This window comes from Podarcis erhardii (assembly GCF_964252035.2).
Source record: "Podarcis erhardii genome assembly, chromosome: 10".
NCBI lineage: Eukaryota > Metazoa > Chordata > Lepidosauria > Squamata > Lacertidae > Podarcis > Podarcis erhardii.
Genome location: NC_138500.1, coordinates 32048220 through 32067234, shown reverse-complemented (window position 1 = coordinate 32067234; position 19015 = coordinate 32048220). Strand labels below are relative to the sequence as shown.

The 19015-nt window shown below is 42.7% G+C and overlaps 2 protein-coding genes across 6 annotated transcripts in view; one reads left to right on the top strand and one right to left on the bottom strand.

Annotated features, from left to right (window-relative positions):
• Positions 1–19015, bottom strand: part of LOC309350610 (leucine-rich repeat transmembrane protein FLRT3-like) — a 30145-nt gene that overhangs the window by 3293 nt on the left and 7837 nt on the right. The window contains exons 1-2 of one of the 3 annotated variants that reach the window (XM_081877615.1): positions 10955–11219; positions 870–1329 (exon numbers count right to left, since the gene is read on the bottom strand). In XM_081877615.1, the coding sequence (XP_081733741.1) occupies positions 870–1308 (439 nt within the window). In that variant the 5' untranslated portion in view covers positions 1309–1329; positions 10955–11219. Of the gene's footprint in view, positions 1–869; positions 1330–10954; positions 11220–19015 lie in introns of those variants that run through there. The other 2 variants (XM_081877614.1, XM_081877616.1) reach the window with 2 other exon arrangements.
• CHADL (chondroadherin like) overlaps positions 12982–19015 on the top strand; it is a 16665-nt gene continuing 10631 nt past the window's right edge. Inside the window, exon 1 of one of the 3 annotated variants that reach the window (XM_081877605.1) lies at positions 12982–13053. The gene's annotated coding sequence lies outside the window, so the exon portion shown is untranslated. Of the gene's footprint in view, positions 13054–13555; positions 13651–15609; positions 15723–19015 lie in introns of those variants that run through there. The other 2 variants (XM_081877603.1, XM_081877604.1) reach the window with 2 other exon arrangements.

The following is a 19015-nucleotide window of genomic DNA, read 5'->3' as shown; positions in this document are numbered from 1 at the left end:
AGTTTGCTAATATTCTGGTTTACGGGGTGTGTGTGTATAATCTCTAGAGATATTCAGATTTAACCTCTTGGTCCCTCCTGCAATACTGTGGCACTGAATGTGGTCTTGTGCTCAGTGGTGTCATCAGGACAGGACATTCAGGCAAAAATCCAAGGCCCAACTCAGCAGAATAAGCAGCAAGAACCCCAAATTCATTTTGAGGCAACAAACTAAAGAAGGTAACCATTAAGGGCAGAGTCCAAAGTACAGGACTGTATCCTTGTTTGTGTTAGAATTTAATTTTATAAAATTTGCAGAGAATGTCAAGAGCTCTCTCCCTTCTTCCAAACCAAGAGGAAAATAAGACTCTTCTTTTGTGCCATAAGCAATATAAAAGGCAACAAGAAGGGCACCAGAATCTGACCTATTGCCCATAAAAAATGAGCAAGTCATCATCAGTAGCAGTAATACCATGGGCCTACTTTATTGCTGTTGAAAGGAGATGTTTGCCTCAACTGAATAGATCCATATTGAATTTATGCTGAAATACTGTATTTTTCTGTGTACTGTATAAGACTAGGTTTTTTTCCTTAAAAATAATGTCAAAAATTAGGGGGTGTCTTATATGTGGTAGCGTCTTATAGACGCGAAAATACGGTAATTCATAGAGGGCTTGAACTAGCCAATTTCAGTGAAGTTACTCCACATCAGCTTTGTGCTCAGCTTCTAAATTGGTCAGCTGCTGGTATATATCTAAGTCTTATGTGTCCACTCATTCATCCCAAATGCATCCTTTCCCTACAATTCATACCCTAAAACTGTTGGGAATGAAAGTGGGAGGGATAATCACTACCTTAGTAATGAGGGGGGAAACACCCATCTATAAATACCTGGTGAAAGGTAAGCAATCCGATTGTGCTCCAGGTGCAGAAAGACTAGATTGGTCAGGTTTTCAAATGCCCCTTCTGGGATCTCTTCGAGGAGATTGTTGTCCAAGTGGAGGTGGTATAAATTCTTCACACCGAGAAAGGTTCCTGCTTCAATCCGGCGCACTTGGTTGCTCCCAAGGAAAAGCGTGGTGAGCTCGGGCAAATCTGGGAAAGAGGCCGCCAGCAGGCTGCCAAGCTGATTGAACTGCAGATCAAGCTCCACCGTGGCTTGTGGGATGCCAGTGGGCAGAGAAGAGAGGCTGGCATTGGAGCACCGAATAAACCAGTCTGTGAAAGAGCAGCTGCAACCAATGGGGCATTGGGAACGGTCCAGGAGCTCTGGGCTGGCAATGATCCACAGTAGTGACAGAGTAAAGGCCACACACCAGCGCTGAGCCATAATGCTATAATTTAAAGCAGACTGAAACAATTAAATACACTTCAGAAACCAGCAGGTAGTCTGGGATGCAGCTCTGCTCAGCCAGAGCCTTTTCTGATCAATCGCATGACGAAGATGTGTCAGAATTATACATGCATCCCACCACGTCTCCCCAGCTCAAAAGCTTACATTGCTGTGCACTAAGGGGCTTTGGCAAAGATGTGTGAAGTCACCTTAATGCTGTTCAGTCTTCATAGTAAAGGTAAAGGGACCCCTGAACATTAGGGGGCGACCGACTCTGGGGTTGCGGCGCTCATCTCACTTTATTGGCCGAGGGAGCCGGTGTACAGCTTCCAGGTCATGTGGTCAGCATTACTAAGCTGCTTCGGGCAAACCAGAGCAGCACACGGAAACGCTTTTTACCTTCCCGCCAGAGCGGTATCTATTTATCTACTTGCACTTTGACGTGCTTTCGAACTGCTAGGTTGGCAGGAGCAGGGACCGAGCAACAGGAGCTCACCTCATGGCGGGGATTCAAACCTCCACCTTCTGATTGGCAAGTCCTAGGCTCTGTGGTTTAACTCACAGCGCCACCTTTGTCCCATTCAGTCCCGTTCAGTCTTCATACTTAAGGTTAAAATAGGCTTCCGTGTGCTGTTCTGCCACGTGTCTGAGCCCTAGACCAGGGGTGGTCAATGTGGTGCCCTCCAGATTGTGTGGGGTTGTTTGGGGGGGGCAGGGGCAGAGCAGACTACAACTCCCATCATCCCTGATCATTGACCATGCTGGCATGCCTGATGAGAGTTGTAATACAATAACTTATGGAGGGCACCATGTTAACTTCCCATGTCCTAGACAGACGGGACAAGAAAGGAGCAAATCTCTTCACCTCTTCACAACCCATAAAGGCTTTTATAGTAGAACAACAAGATTTCTCTGCAGTTGACACTGTCACTTGGCTAGGCCTTCAGGCAGACTCTGAGACTGATCATCACACTTTCCCCCAGTTGCTCTCTAGCCATCATCCTTGCTGTCTCTTTGCTGGCAATCCCTTGTGGAACCACCCAGCTTTTCAAGGCAAGGGAGAGCAAGAGTCACTTGGCCTTCCGTGGATCCTCCCCTACCACATTAGCACTAACTGACATACTCTCCAATTCCCTCTTACCACAGACCACCTAGGTCTTCTTGGCTTAATCCTGTCCAGTGTCCAGTAAGTTAAAAACTGTGGGATGTAAACACAGGAGCAGTCAAATGACAACATTCCTAGAGTGTACATGTTAGAACATGGGGAGGGATGTCTGTCCAGCAAGCAGGTAAACTTCCTGGGGACGGACTTCCTCCGCATGTGACCAGAGGTGGGTGTGGCCTCACCTGTGCAGGTAATGATAAAAGCACAGGGCAGGCAGCCACTCTCTTGCCTCTTGCCTCTTGCCTCTTGCCTCTTGCCTCTTGCCTCTCTGCCATCTTCCTTCGATGAGGAAACATCTAAGGATGCCCTCTTGGCTCCCAGCCAAGAGAGGACAGTACTATCTTGCTACAAGATAGATTCTAAGTGCATATAACCTTTTTAAGCCTGCCTACCTTCTGGGATCATATTGTGAACGGAACGTGAGTAAACTCTTTTATACTTTTATAAAGACTGTGTCGTATCTTGTATTTTAAGAGGGAACAAAAGGGGAAATTACCAGAGTAATTATTATAGAGGTTCTAGCGAACCTGTGCAAGCGTTACCGTTGCGAACTTAAAGGGGAATGTCTATAAACTCTGCTGATATTTTGGGAACTTGTTAGCACAAGTTGGATAAGGATATAATTAGTCAATATATCCTCTCCTGCACCCCAGAACATTCCCACAAAGGGTTATGGGCCCAGTATTGCATATTTCTGCGTATCTTTGAAGGATTGCATTGGATTGTGATTTTGAGTTGAGTAGTATTTTTCTGAGTTAACTTCCTGGTAAGCACATGGTCCTTTGTTCCATTGTGCAGTGGGGATTAAGCAATCCCCCCCCCCTTCCCTCAGAGTTCACAGTGACCCAAGGCAGTGAAGAATTGTTTTGCATTTTTTAGATTTTTTAGATTTTGATTTTAAAATTTTGAGAAATTTTGAAATTTTGAAGAATTTTCAAATTTTTGGATTTTAAGATGGCTAGAGCAGCTCTTGATAGTGATGCAAAGCTAGGAATGCCTGTGCTGAATGAACACAATTTCATACACTGGAAGCAGCGCTTGATAGCATGTTTAGATTATAAGCACATTTTGGAAGCTTTAAACCCTCAACCTACGGGATCGTCTGAGGAAGCTTTAGCCAAGATAAGTGCTTGGAAACGCATGAACAGCGAAGCTAGACACATAATTTTGAGTGGACTTCGTGATGAGCAGCTATCATTAATAAATAGTACAGATGATGCATCTCAAATCTTAAGAGATATTGAGCGCGTGTATGGAGAATCTAGCATAAACTGCTTCAGAAACCTGGTGTGTAAATTAACCAGAGTGAGGATGAATTCAAAAGAGGAATTCACAGAGCACATCAACAAGTTTACTGAGATTATTCAAAGAATTGATCTGACTCCCAAAGCTTTTGATGAAGATACAAAGATAGCATTTTTGTTATCATCACTTGGACCACGCTTTAGCGCATTTGTAAGTTTGATGGATCATAGACAAGGTCTGACTTTTAAAGACTTGATTGGTTATTTAAAAGAAGAATGCAGAGATAGAGCCGAATCTCCAGTGAGAAATGCTAGAAGCAAAGACAGTAGTTATGCATCTAGGCAATGTACAAAGTCCAAAGAGATGCCTAAGAAAGTGATTTGTTTCAATTGTAACAAAGAAAGGCACATTGCAAAGAATTGCAAGGCTCCTAAAGCCAAGAAACCCCACCCCTTTCAGCCAAAAGGAGAAAAGAAGGGGAAATGTGAATGCACATGGCTACTGCAAGAAAGGAATTTAACTGTCCAGAATCGTGAAAATAGACGTAATAAATGGATAATTGATTCAGGTGCCAGCTCGCATTTTTCATATAAAAGGGACTATTTTAATGAGATAAATGATGAAGAAGGATCTGAAATTGAAATTGCAGATGGGAACATTGTTAAAGCAAAAGGTGCAGGTTCCATGAGTCTGAAATGCAATATAAACAATGAATGCATTGAGAACACAATCTCTAGAGTTTTGTATGTACCAGAGCTGAGCTGCAATTTAATCAGCGTGTCCACTTTGGACAAGAAAGGTTTCCAGATCACATTTGGAAATGGAGAATGTAAAGTGACTAGAAATGGCAAAGTGTTTGCTCAAGCAGAGCTAATCAATGGTGTATATGAGCTTGATCTTTCAGAGAATCAGTCTGCAAAAGTGGCACATTCCAGCCAGAAGGATGAAGCAGATCTGGACCTGTGGCACAGAAGGCTTGGACATAGAGACACCAACGTCATTCTGGATCTACAGAAAAGAGATCTTGTAAGAGGTTTGCAGGTAAAGCAGAGCAACAAAGCTCCAGCAAAGTGCATAAGCTGTATTACTGAGAAGGCTGTAAAACCTTCATTTCCACGTTGTGCAGAACAAAGAAGCAACAAAGTGCTTGACATAGTGCACACTGACATATGTGGACCCATGAGTGTTCCCTCACTGGGAAAGAATAGATATATTTTAATATTTCTGGATGACTTTTCAAGATTTTGTGTTGTGTATTTCCTCAAAGAGAAAAGTGAGACAGTGGACAAGCTCCAGGAATACATTGCCATGGTCAAGAATAAATTCCAAAGAGCTCCAGCTGTGCTAATGAGCGACAATGGAGGTGAGTACTGCTCAAATGAAATGCAGGCTCTCCTGGCCAAGGAAGGAATTGCACACGTAACCACAATTCCTTACACACCACAGCAGAATGCCATAGCTGAGAGAAAGTTTAGGTCCATTATGGACATGACAAGGTGCATGCTAAAGGATGCATGTTTGCCACAGAAGCTGTGGGCCGAAGGAGTGTACACATCGGTCTATTTGCAGAATAGACTGCCAACTAAAGGTGCAGAGCGCACACCATTTGAACTTTGGCATGGGAAAGCTCCCAATCTGTCGCACATACGTGTGTTTGGAAGTCCGTGTTACTTCCACGTGCCCAAGGAACACAGACACAAGCTTGACTCCAGGGCAAAAGCAGGTATCCTTGTGGGATACGCCTCTGGAGGCAAAGGATATAGAATTATGGACTTACAAACTGGTAAGACAAATGCATACCATGCGGTTTATTTTGATGAATATGGAAAAGTAGACACTAAGAACACTGTTGTGGATTCTTCCGATGAGTCAGAAAGGACTCAAGAATTTGTATATTTCCCTTTTGAGACCCCACAAAGTACTAATCTGCCTTCGAGTGTTACAGCGCCCCCTACAGGCGACACACCAGAAGACGCAGAGGACCAGAACCCTGGCGGCACCAGAGACGAAGATGAGGACTCAGGTGGGGACATGCCTGCGTTGGAGGAGGATGAGGAAGCTGATGCGGTCGCAGAACCAGAGGTCAGGCGCTCGTCCAGAACCAACAAAGGTGTCCCACCATTACGGTTGTCCTACTTTGCAGGGTCGGCGTTTCCACAAGAACCTTCCACTTGGGAAGAGATACAGGAGATGCCAGCTGCAGAAGCCAGTCTCTGGAGGAAGGCCGCGCAGGAGGAGATGGATGCACTGCATCAGAACAAGACCTGGACACTCACTGAGCTGCCTCCCGGTAAGAAGGCCATTGGCAGTAAATGGGTTTTCAAGGTTAAGAAGGGGTCAGAAGGAGAAGTGCAGCGCTACAAAGCTAGACTTGTAGCACAGGGATTTTCACAGCGTTTTGGTGAAGATTATGATGAAGTTTTTGCACCAACTGTGAGGTACAGCAGCGTAAGAATGCTTCTAAGCATTGCAGCCTCCAAGAAAATGAGAGTGAAACACATAGACATTGCTACCGCTTTTCTACATGGGCAGATTTCTGAGGAAATTTATATGAAACAGCCTAAAGGTTTTGTAAAACCACATGAGGCACATTTAGTGTGCAAACTCCAGAAAGGACTTTACGGACTTAAACAGGCTGCTAGAGCCTGGAACCAGAAGTTGCATAAAATGCTGACGCAACTTGGGTACAAGCAAGGCGACGCTGACAAGTGCTTGTACAGTAAGTCAAATAATGGACAATTCTCATATATCTTAGCTTTTGTTGATGACCTGATTATTGCCACAGCAAGTGAGAAAGACTATACACAGATAGTAAAACACCTTAGCAAAGAGGTGGAGGTCAAGGAGCTAGGAGATGTCCAGTACTACCTCGGGATCCAGGTGGAAAGAGAAGAGGACGGCTCATTTCTTCTCAGCCAAAGACAGAAGATCCACGAGCTGATTGAGCACATGCAGATGCAAGACGCACATCCAGTTGCTACACCGATGGCTACTGACTTCCTGAAGAATCAGGAGGATTCGAAGCAGTTGCCAGACAACAATGACTACAGGTCGGCGATTGGTAAACTTTTGTATTTAGTTACCACATGTAGACCTGACTTAGCTAATGCTGTGGGGATTCTTAGCAGAAAAGTGAATTCTCCCACTGAGCATGATTGGGCAGGTGTAAAGAGGGTGGTGCGATATTTGAAGGGTACCATGAATTGTAAATTAAGGTTACCAGCCGTCAGAGACCCTAAGTTGGTTGGGTATACTGATGCGGATTGGGCTGGGGATAATGCTGATTATAAATCAACAAGTGGTCATGTTTTCATGTTTGGTGATGGACCTGTTTCATGGGGCAGTTATAAACAGAGCTGTGTAGCATTATCTTCCACAGAATCAGAATACGTTGCAGCAACAGAAGCCTGCAGAGAGATCGCCTGGCTTGATCAACTCATAAAGGACTTTGGGTTGGTGAGAAAAGGGCCTGTCAGCTTGCTAGAGGACAATCAAAGTTGCCTGAAGCTGACGCAGAGTGAGAAGTTCCTGGCCAGAACAAAACACATTGGGGTTAAATACCACTACATACGCCAGATGATCCAGGATGGACTTGTGGAACTATCCTACTGCAGCACCCAAGAGATGACTACTGACATCCTGACGAAACCCCTACCAAGAGAGAGTTTCCAGAATCTACGTGTGAAGCTGGGACTCTGGGTGGTTGAATAAAGTTGTTTATGTTTTGTATAATGTTGTATTGCCTGAGAAGGGGTATGTGGGATGTAAACACAGGAGCAGTCAAATGACAACATTCCTAGAGTGTACATGTTAGAACATGGGGAGGGATGTCTGTCCAGCAAGCAGGTAAACTTCCTGGGGACGGACTTCCTCCGCATGTGACCAGAGGTGGGTGTGGCCTCACCTGTGCAGGTAATGATAAAAGCACAGGGCAGGCAGCCACTCTCTTGCCTCTTGCCTCTTGCCTCTTGCCTCTTGCCTCTCTGCCATCTTCCTTCGATGAGGAAACATCTAAGGATGCCCTCTTGGCTCCCAGCCAAGAGAGGACAGTACTATCTTGCTACAAGATAGATTCTAAGTGCATATAACCTTTTTAAGCCTGCCTACCTTCTGGGATCATATTGTGAACGGAACGTGAGTAAACTCTTTTATACTTTTATAAAGACTGTGTCGTATCTTGTATTTTAAGAGGGAACAAAAGGGGAAATTACCAGAGTAATTATTATAGAGGTTCTAGCGAACCTGTGCAAGCGTTACCGTTGCGAACTTAAAGGGGAATGTCTATAAACTCTGCTGATATTTTGGGAACTTGTTAGCACAAGTTGGATAAGGATATAATTAGTCAATATATCCTCTCCTGCACCCCAGAACATTCCCACAAAAACAACAACCCAGCAACAGCAGGGACATCTGAATTAAGGGGGAAAGTGTGGGCTGCTATTTTTATGTGATGTGTGGATGCTGCAGAACACTTCCATGCATGTGCAGGACAGAATCTTCTAGCAAGTGGATGTGTCCATAGTCCAAACCATATGCAGGGCACAAGCAGCAGAGGCAGATTTGGGGCTTCCAAATTTCAGCAGTGCCCTGTGCAACACCTAAATCCACACAGCTCCCCACCTCTGTTCCACATCATCGTTGTGGCGCCCTCTTAGCTGGGTACCTAGTGCAGGCGAACCGGCCGTGCTCTTCCCCTAAATCCGCCTGTGGCACGAGGTTGGAGAAGGCTCTCCACCAAAAGCTGATGCCATAATGCATTTATTAGTCTTTTGCAGCCTTTTAAAGAGGCTCTTACTGTTCTTAAAACAACTTAGTAGCACATCTACCCCTCTAGAAAGCAGTTAACTGGCCTCTCTGGAAGCAAACAGTGAGGGGGTTGGGGCTTCCTCCCTTTGTTTCAGTCAGGGGTATAATTTACAGCTAAAAATATACTGATTCAGCAATCTGGAAAGCAGGAAACACTGGCATAAGACCTCTTTGCCCTTGATTTCCCTCCCTCTGGTGGTGTTTGAAAAGTGTCTGCTTTTAAATTATCTCTGATGAGTGTTGTGGCAATTTGAGCATAAGCTACTATTCTCTACATGGGCATGAGATGAATGGGCTCTGTGACTTCAGTCCATGTGGCCAAGAAACACAGGAAGTTGTGAGACTGGGGGCTTGTTTTTTTGCCCTGAAAAATAGATTTATTTGAGAGAGCGGAGTAGAAACTTGCTCTAGCTTATAAATTAAAATGGTGATTCTTGGGATGTGACATTCTGCATCAGATAAGTGGTTCTTACTCCTTTTTAAAATACCTTTGTCTATGCTAGCTTTCAGGCCAAGCCTTCTAAAGGCAGCCAATATGCATAAATAAAACACAACTGAAACATACTGTTCCACTCAAATAAAACCATATGCAAATTGTGATTTTTATGGATGTGAGTAAAATATAAAGCCACACATGGAAAAGCTATAGGGAGAAGAACCGGGAAAGTCCCCAGGCATGCTCTATAATTGATGTATAAATTGCCCAAGATTCTCCTGTCCTAACATGTTATATTTGCTATCTGACTCTACAATACATGAAACAGCCACATCCCCTGTCTACATAATGACAACAGCAGTGATGCCCATTAGGTGGTCTTATATGGATGTGGACATTTTCTAGAAGAGAACTGGTGGCCTTTGTGAGGTTGCTGAGCTATCAGACCTAGTTGGAGTCCAACTTCAGATTGAGAGCCACAGGTTCACCCTATTGGGTTAAGGGGCTTTTCAGTGATGGAAAAGCAAATAGCTTTTAACTCTCGGTACCACATTAGCACTAACTTTGATCAAGAACCTGCAGGCAGTACCTAATTTCCACTTGATTAATGTTCATCCATGCTAGTTAAGCTCTCAGAACCGGGGTAGGGATTTCTGCAGATGAAACTCACATCAGTGGCAGTTCTGGTCTTGAAATCCTCAATGCGTTTACTAGTGAGTGAGCTCACACTGTGACTTGCTTTCAGGTTACTGTGCACGGGGCTGCACTGTTAGGAATCAGTGGAGGTTGGTCTATTATGGCAAATGGGTCACTGCCCCACCAACCTTAGTCCGCCCTCAGCCAGCTCCTGCCTGCCAGCCTTCTTTCTTACACCCAGACCAGAAGGAGGCAGTTTCCTCCTCTTCCAGTGTGGCCTCTTGCAGAACTCAACAGGCAGGAGGATGGGGGCAAAATGAGAATTAGTTGGTTCTGTCATTGGCTCTGGCTCTACCTAGTGTTGACCTTGATGCCTTCCACCCTATCGGTTCCAATGGGCACCAGACACCACTATTAGGAATACTAGGAAGACTGTTTCAGTCCAGCAAGCATTTGAATTAACAAAAATGGTGAATTTTGATTAACTGTAGCAAAGCAATAGCCAGGTTATGCTTTTACATAGTTCTAGATTTATATTCAGTCATTGGAAGGGGGTAATCAACCATTTTTCAGAGTGAGTCCATTGTTCATATGTTTCTTAATATATTTTAAGTGAGATTAGAAACCGCTAAAAGAAATTATGATGAGAGTGTCCTGTCATAAAAATAACATAAATACAAAACGGCCCAGTATGAATGGAGAGAGCTGGGTCATTTTTCATTAGTGATGTAATGAACATTAATCAATACATGCTAATGGCATTTGCACAACCACAACACACGGTACACATATCCTTTGGGCAGATGGTCCTTGTGCACACACCATCATCAAATGTCAACCTGAAAACAATTCAAATACAGCATCATGCACTTTCTGGGAGGAAAACTCACTACTGTTATTTCTTTCTTACCCACCCTTCAGTGTGGGTTACAACACTAATACTGTGGTCTCAGTTGCTGGGAAATGCAAGGCAAGTGTGCCAATGTAAAGACCTGAGATCCTTCAAAGTAAAAACAGTCTATTCACTGCATCTATATACAATCAGAGTCTCTCATTCATCAGTGGATGGTTGTACCTATTTGGAACATACATATTGGTTTCACAATTAAATCTGGATACAGTACTTCTTCCCATTTTTGCTATGCTACATAGCCTTCAACAATGCTCACTGCCACTAGCCTGCAAAACACCCCAAAACCCACTTAAATTTTAGTCTGTGATAAGGAAACCCCTTTGCTAAAACAAATATCTCTTTAGGGGCACGAACTGTATTCAGGCTTTTATCATTCTCACTTGCTGCTCCCTGTTGTGTGGCTCCTGCATCCTCATCAATTTGAGCCATGAATCTCCCTTACCTGCTGCGTTGCTTCTTGTTAAGCTGTCTTGGAGCTGCTTTTGGATTGTACAGCCAAGTAGCTGGCTTCTCTCACTGCTCTTTCATACGCTTCCCTTCAACCACAAAGTCTGATATAGGAAACTGGGTTGAACAAGTGTTTCCTTCTATTGTTTCTAGTAAAAATGGTCCTGCAGCCCCCCACCCTATTAAAAAGTGACCCAGTGCACCAGATATTGTCTTAAAACACCAGTAGATAAGGCAGTAAAAAGGAAGTGGCGGAGTGGAATCAATATTTATTTCTCTTTTTCAATTTCTGAAAAAAGGCAAATGTTTATGAAATAGGATTCCAACATTTTACATGTGTTACCATCAGAATGAAAAAAAAATATATAAATTGAAATACTACTTCTTATTGTTTGTTAATTTAAAAAGGGAGGGAAAAACAGGGGTTCTAGTAACTCTGTGCATTACTTGCATCACAAAATGCTATGTCTGCATGTTAGTCCATGACCCAAGCTATGTACATCATGAGTAAAATATTGATCATTGATTCTACCACCAATGTTACACTCACTTCCCACACCAATATTACTTTCAATTCATGTATTACATAAACCCCTGTGACAAACATTATTACCAGAACTGGGTATTATAAACAATACTGAGATGTGGTGAAAGATGTAAAGGAAGATACTGGGAGAATGGTTCAAGAACACATTTACAGGACGATTCTATGTTAGTCTACTCAGAAGGAAGTCCTATTGAGTTCCATGAGACTTACCATACACCCAGATACATGCCTGCAACCAGATATTATAGTCATATGATTATTTAAGTATATGGTATTAAACATGAATGTTCAGATTTTGGGAATAATCTACTAACTGTTTGCTTTGTGCTTTTGTTTTTAAATTATTTTTCCACTATTGATCACTTACAAGGCAAACATACTATAACCATAACAAACATCAACTCTAACAAACACTGGAGTGATGTTTAGTGTTTGTACATTGTGCCATCTTGGGATTCACATGTCTTGAACCGCCTTGACCAGGGACTCTGTCCATAATAACAGAAGCAAGACAAATGTGCTACAACACTGGGAATAATTAATTTGCTCAGGAAATTTAAGAACAGAAATGTGAGGATTGCTGGGTGTTTTTGATTAATAAATACATGGTTATCCCATTGTTATTTAAGTGATATACTATTTATTTTTAGATTTTAGAGTAGGGTTAAATATAGTGTTAACATGGAGATGAGAAGTAACATAATTCATATCCTTTAAGATCATGCAACTCAGACAGAACCCCAAAAGGAAGAGCAATGTAGAAAGCAATAAAAAAAACCCAAAACTATTTATAATAGACCTTCTCCAAGTGGTACACCAACAGAAACACATCTCACGTCTAACCCCACACTTTCCTAAGAATAGAAAAACCACAGATCTGTCACCCATCTTACAGCCTCAAGAACACAAAAATAAATATTAAATTAAAAGGAAAACACCAAATACCCACTCAACGCTAAAATAGCTCATTCTACTTTTTGAAACCGCATAAGACAGCTCTGCCAAAACAGAGCCTCAAAAAATTAGTTATAAACTCATAAATGTTCCTCTCCACGGAAATCTTTAGTAAAAGGCGAAAGATTTATACGATCTGAAGAGAAACCAGAGTATGCTGAAAAAGCTTCGGGCGCCTCTACCGGAGATCAGCCAACAGCCTCTCAGGTGAGGGCGAATACCTAACGGACCTGTCAAAAGTAATCCCTTGAGTAAACACTAGATTTCCAAGGTGACAAGGCCAGTTTAATAATCGGGTTCGAAGCAAAAACATTAATAAAAGTATTTAAAATTTATCATCTATGGCCTTCCGCTCAATGTATGATGGGATATGCAAATTAAGCCTTCGCCTCCGAGCCGCATCTGCTTTCACGTGACGTCTGCACTTGTCGCGAAGGCTTCCGGATAACGATCGCCACTGCGCATGCTCAGACCACCGGTGCTAGTTTACAGAAATGGGGCGGGGAAGAGAATATGAATGAGGTCATTTGTTCAAGGAAAAATTGCCTCCGCTCAGAGAAGTTTGTGCATGCGTGCAGGAGCAGATTTGTACAGTATATATTCATATCAGCTCCGTTCACTGTAAATATGCATTTGATGCACGAATAAAAATACTATTTGCGAGAGAAGGCTCGTAATTATTTGAGGAAAGTGCAGGGTAAGCACAGACCCGCTGCAAGTCTCACGCCATTGGAAGCAAGTGATGTGCAGCGCGATCCTGCGCATCTTTACTCGGAATTAAGATCCAGTGTGTTCAGTGAGATGTATTGGTAAATGCGCATAATAGGGCCACAACCTTAAAGCTGAGAGTTGGGGTGTGCTGGTCACCTCTGTTGGCTTTTCTTTTAAGCATGGGGCTTAGTGTGGAAAATCTCTTTTTGCTACCGTGAACATAGAGGCCACTTCCAGGTGACCTTTTTACTGAGCATTCCTCCTGATTTGTTACAGGACATTGCCTCAAGTACTGTAAACGGTATCGCCCACTCCCCAGTGCATATTGTCCCTGTCGTTTTCCGTATCGCAATAAGTCTGATCGGGCAAGGGAGACGAATCAACTTTCCTTGCACAACTTAAATTTGCCGTCAAAATGAGACTGAATCCCACCCACAAATGGCAGTCTGGAATCATCCAGAGTGGTAGGGTGCTTCCAGGTGGGTGTATATTGTGGAATGAATGCGCCTCATGTATGCACATTTTTGCAACACGCACCCAAATTGGAATGTTAGCGTGTGTTTTTTTAGTGTACTTCCATATTGAGCATTTAACCTGATTCATTTTCACAGCCTGGGAGCCTGGGTTGTGTATTGAGTGTTCATTCTGATTTGTTAAGGGGGCAAGTTATATCACATTGCATCAAACCAGGCTTCTTGTTGTTTAGTCGTGTCCGACTCTTCGTGACCCCATGGACCAGAGCACGCCAGGCACTCCTGTCTTCCACTGCCTCCCGCAGTTTGGTCAAACTCATGCTGGTAACATTAGAACACTATCCAACCATCTCGTCCTCTGTCTTCCCCTTCTTGTGCCCTCCATCTTTCCCAACATCAGGGTCTTTTCCAGGGAGTCTTCTCTTCTCATGAGGTGGCCAAAGTATTGGAGCCTGAGCTTCACGATCTGTCCTTCCAGTGAGCACTCAGGGCTGATTTCCTTAAGAATGGATAGGTTTGATCTTCTTGCAGTCCATGGGACTCTCAAGAATCTCCTCCAGCACCATAATTCAAAAGCATCAATTTTTCGGCGATCAGCCTTCTTTATGTTCCAGCTTTCACTTCCATACATCACTACTGGGAAAACCATAGCTTTAACTATACGGACCTTTGTTGGCAAGGTGATGTCTCTGCTTTTTAAGATGCTGTCTAGGTTTGTCATTGCTTTCCTCCCAAGAAGCAGGCATCTTTTAATTTCATGACTACTGTGACCATCTGCAGTGATCATGGAGCCTAAGAAAGTAAAATCTCTCACTGCCTCCAGTTCTTCCCCTTCTATTTGCCAGGAGGTGATGGGCCCAGTGGTCATGATCTTAGTTTTTTTGATGTTGAGCTTCAGACCATATTTTGCGCTCTCCTCTTTCACCCTCATTAAAAGGTTCTTTAGTTCCTCCTCACTTTCTGCCATCAAGGTTGTGTCATCTGCATATCTGAGGTTGTTGATATTTCTTCCGGCAATCTTAATTCCAGTTTGGGATTCATCCAGCCCAGGCTTTCGCATGATGAATTCTGCATATAAGTTAAATAAGCAGGGAGACAATATACAGCCTTGTCGTACTCCTTTCCCAATTTTGAACCAATCAGTTGTTCCATATCCAGTTCTAACTGTAGCTTCTTGCCCCACATAGAGATTTCTCAGGAGACAGATGAGGTGATCAGGCACTCCCATTTCTTTAAGAACTTGCCATAGTTTGCTGTGGTCGACACAGTCAAAGGCTTTTGCATAGTCAATGAAGCAGAAGTAGATGTCTTTCTGGAACTCTCTAGCTTTCTCCATAATCCAGCGCATGTTTGCAATTTGGTCTCTGGTTCCTCTGCCCCTTTGAAATCCAGCTTGCACTTCTGGGAGTTCTCGGTCCACATACTGCTTAAGCCTGCCTTGTAGAATTTTAAGCATAACTTTGCTAGCGTGTGAAATGAGTGCAATTATGCGAAATTCAGATATTTGTGGGGAAAGTAGGTTTACTGCAGTAGAGTGCCAAATCCTTTTAAACTGCCATCTGAATTTTGCTGGTATCTGTTTGACTCAATTTTATCGGTAGGATTCAATCTGGAAGCCCCTAATCTTGATTTACCCTTTCTGGGGGAAGTATGATAAATGAAAAACTGTTGTCAATAACCCATTTGCAATACCTAAATGACCCCCTCCCCATTTACAACACAGACTACCTGGAAGCACGCTTATGCTAAGAAATTCTAATTTTTATATTTACTATAAAGTAGTTGACAAAGACTGCATAACAGAAAAGAGTCACAAACTGAACTAAACACTGAAGACTACAGGAGAACGGCCAAGGATCACATTATAAATGAGAAAGTTCTGATTTGTTTATTCACAATGGTTCTATTTAACTATTAATTTCCTGGATTTCCTCCACAAATAGTAAATCTGGGTTCAGAAGAGTAAAAAATTTGAGCTACCAATGACATGTGAGCACTGCAAAAAATAAAACAAAAACACCTTACAATAAACACTCATTTGGAAGCACCCTGAGTGGGCAGAGAGATGGAATATAAATGTGAGTAAATAAATAAAACATATGTATGTTTCATAAAAACAAGGCTTTTACTATGCCTTTAATACTCTAAATGCTATGTAAACCATGGAAGATTTGTTCTAACTTTCACTGTGATTGTGACAACAGTATCCAGAAGGCAGTGTGTACCATTCACCCCTCCAAATTAATTCACTAAAGAAATCATGAAGCACCCTTATGCTAATAAACCTATTTTTTATATTTACTATAACATAGCTGACAAAGACTGTGTAACAGAAAGGAATCACAAACTGAACTAAACACTAAATCTCTATTGAGAGCCTGTTCTGGCTGAAAAACAAAAGAAGAATTCTCTAATAAAATACAGTGGTACCTTGGGTTACATACGCTTCAGGTTACAGACTCCGCTAACCCAGAAATATTACCTTGGGTTAAGAACTTTGCTTCAGGATGAGAACAGAAATTGTGCAGCGGCGGTGCAGCGGCAGCAGGAGGCCCCATTAGCTAAAGTGGTGCTTCAGGTTAAGAACAGTTTCAGGTTAAGAATGGACCTCTGGAATGAATTAAATACTTCACCTGAGGTACCACTGTAAATGCATTCGATGATCCAGGCCCATGTTTTTAGCCCTGCATGAAAAGAAATAATTATACAATTCAACTAATTAGTATTTGAAGCTGATTTAATTATCCTGTTTAGAAAATGTCAGTCAAATGTAGTTGCAACTAACTTTTGCTGGATTGGGCCCTTGAAATCTGGAGTGTCCACTGGCAAATTCTTAAGGTCAAGCAAATAAACTAAAATCTGGTTGGTTTTGTTTTTTTAAAAATATATTTTATATAGTTTTCAACACTACAACAACAACAACAACAACATATAATATCATGTTACCTAAAAGCTGAGCAACTAAAATTTGGTTTTTGACACATTGTGATCCAGGAACATGCTGGAAGTTAGTGCCAGATAGAAATTTGAGATGGCTAATAATAATAAACCCTGGAATCCAACAGGTTTTTCATTTGTTTTAATTTGCTTTTAATGTACTGGAGCAAATCATTCAAATCAATAAGGATATATGGAAATTTAACTTGCTGTGTGTGTGCGCACACACACTGAGAAACTGCTTGCCGAGGAAGGACTTCTCCGCCTTCATAAATGAGAGGCTGTGTAATACAGGTTGGCCTATTTGACAGCTTGAAGCGGGGAAGCGGCGCTCTGCAATTCTGCTCCATGAGCTTCCTTGTTTTCGTCTGTGGAAGGGCTGCAGCTTGCCCAACTCTAAAGGTATTACAAAGAATCCAGTGTTAATGCAAGGATGAACAGCTCTCCATGTGTGTTTCCATTACCAGCCACTGCAATGGCAGGCAGAAAAAAGAGGACTGATTAGCTCGTATGAGCATCCTGGATGGTTTTCACTCCTTCTGAAGGTACGTAGCTTACGAGTAATTCCAGATTCGCTTTTGTCACCTAAGGCTCAAGTGGCCTTGACGGTGCAGAGTGCCTTCCATTGGCTTTGAATGGTGGCCCAGCTGTGCTCATATCTAGACAAGGACAGTCTTAACTACCGTAACTTCTGTTGTCTATTATTGGTTGTAGGCTGGATGACTGCAGTGCATTAGATATTGGGCTTTCAGGTATTTATAGCCTCTATTAGAGGGTTAGAATCTGTAAGACCTGTCTTTTATCTGTATAGGTGTGTTTTTAGGTTTTTATTGGTTGTACTTATTTTAATTGGCTTTAATGTAAGTCACTTGGGGTCACTTTTGTGATGATAATAAATTCTCCCTTTGTAGGCTGAAATCCTGATATTTTCAAAGGACATTCCGTTGGCAGGAGCATTCATGAGATGTGTTCCGAAATTAACCATGTCCCTTACTTTTTTGACATTCAAAGCAACAGTATGGCAGCTTTACAGGCATTCCCAACGGGTGTGTGTGGGTGTGTGGGTGTGTGGGTGATCATTTCAACCCTATGGCAAATAAACCAACATTCTCCCTTCAGTTTCACACCCCTCCATAAACACAGTTTCCCAAGCTTTGTGGAAAATTCTAGCTTTCCAGTGCACCATAAGCAGCAAAGGAAATTATACACAGAAAACAAATTACCTCATGTATATGGAGTTACTTGAATAACTAAATGAAATAAATGAAGGGACAAGGGACTGTTATATCCAAATCTACCTTATGAGCGGTAAAGCGGCTACCTTTGAAGGGGCTACCTTTGAAGGTGACCCGGAAAATACAATTAAACCAGAATGCGGCAGCTAGACTGGTGACTGGGAGCCGCCGCCGAGACCATATAACACCGGTCTTGAAAGACCTACACTGGTTCCCAGTACGTTTCCGAGCACAATTCAAAGTGTTGTGCTGACCTTTAAAGCCCTAAACAGCCTCGGTCCTGTATACCTGAAGGAGCGTCTCCGCCTCCATCGTTCTGCCCGGACCCTGAGGTCCAGCGCTGAGGGCCTTCTGGCGGTTCCCTCACTGCGAGAAGCCAAGTTACAAGGAACCAGGCAGAGGGCCTTCTCGGTAGTGGCACCCGCCCTGTGGAACACCCTCCTACCAGATGTCAAAGAGAAAAATAACTACCAAACTTTTAGAAGACATCTGAAGGCAGCCCTGTTTAGGAAAGCTTTTAATGTTTAATAGGTTATTGTATTTTAGTGTTTTGTTGGAAGCCGCCCAGAGTGTCTGGGGGGACCCACCAGATGGGCATGGTATAAATAAATTATTATTATTATTATTATTATTATTATTATTATTATTATGCAAGGCCTTCATCAGACAGATAAATACTGCCAGTGCAACCCCCTCAAAAGAGGGTGCAATGTGACTGGCCAAGCCTGTGTTATGCTCTGTGCCTCCCAACGCTTTCCACAATGCTATCTGACCGTTGTCCCTGGCCTGTGTGAAAGATGAGCTGTACAAAATGTATACCTTTAGTTCTAAATTTGCTCTTGTCTGAGCATTTGGGTATAAATCTCTGGTGGACTTCTGGCCTACTGTTATTCTATTGAAAGCTGCAAGTATTTTTGATATTCACTTTCCACGCTATCAGCTATATTGTGCTTTTTCCGTGAGCACCACCCAAAAACAGATGCCATTTCACACCCTTCTTGGTCATCAGATAACTGATCAGCTGACAAGTCCATTCTCATTCCAACTAGACTACTGGGGTGAGCAGAGAGATTTTAAACCCAACAAGAGGTTTCCCTTGTTTTTTGTTTTGTTGCCAAAATTGATGGGGTCTTAGGGGTCCAGAAAAATTTGCTAGGAGGGACAGATCAGGCTCTCAGACTGAGGGTTAGCCATCTCCC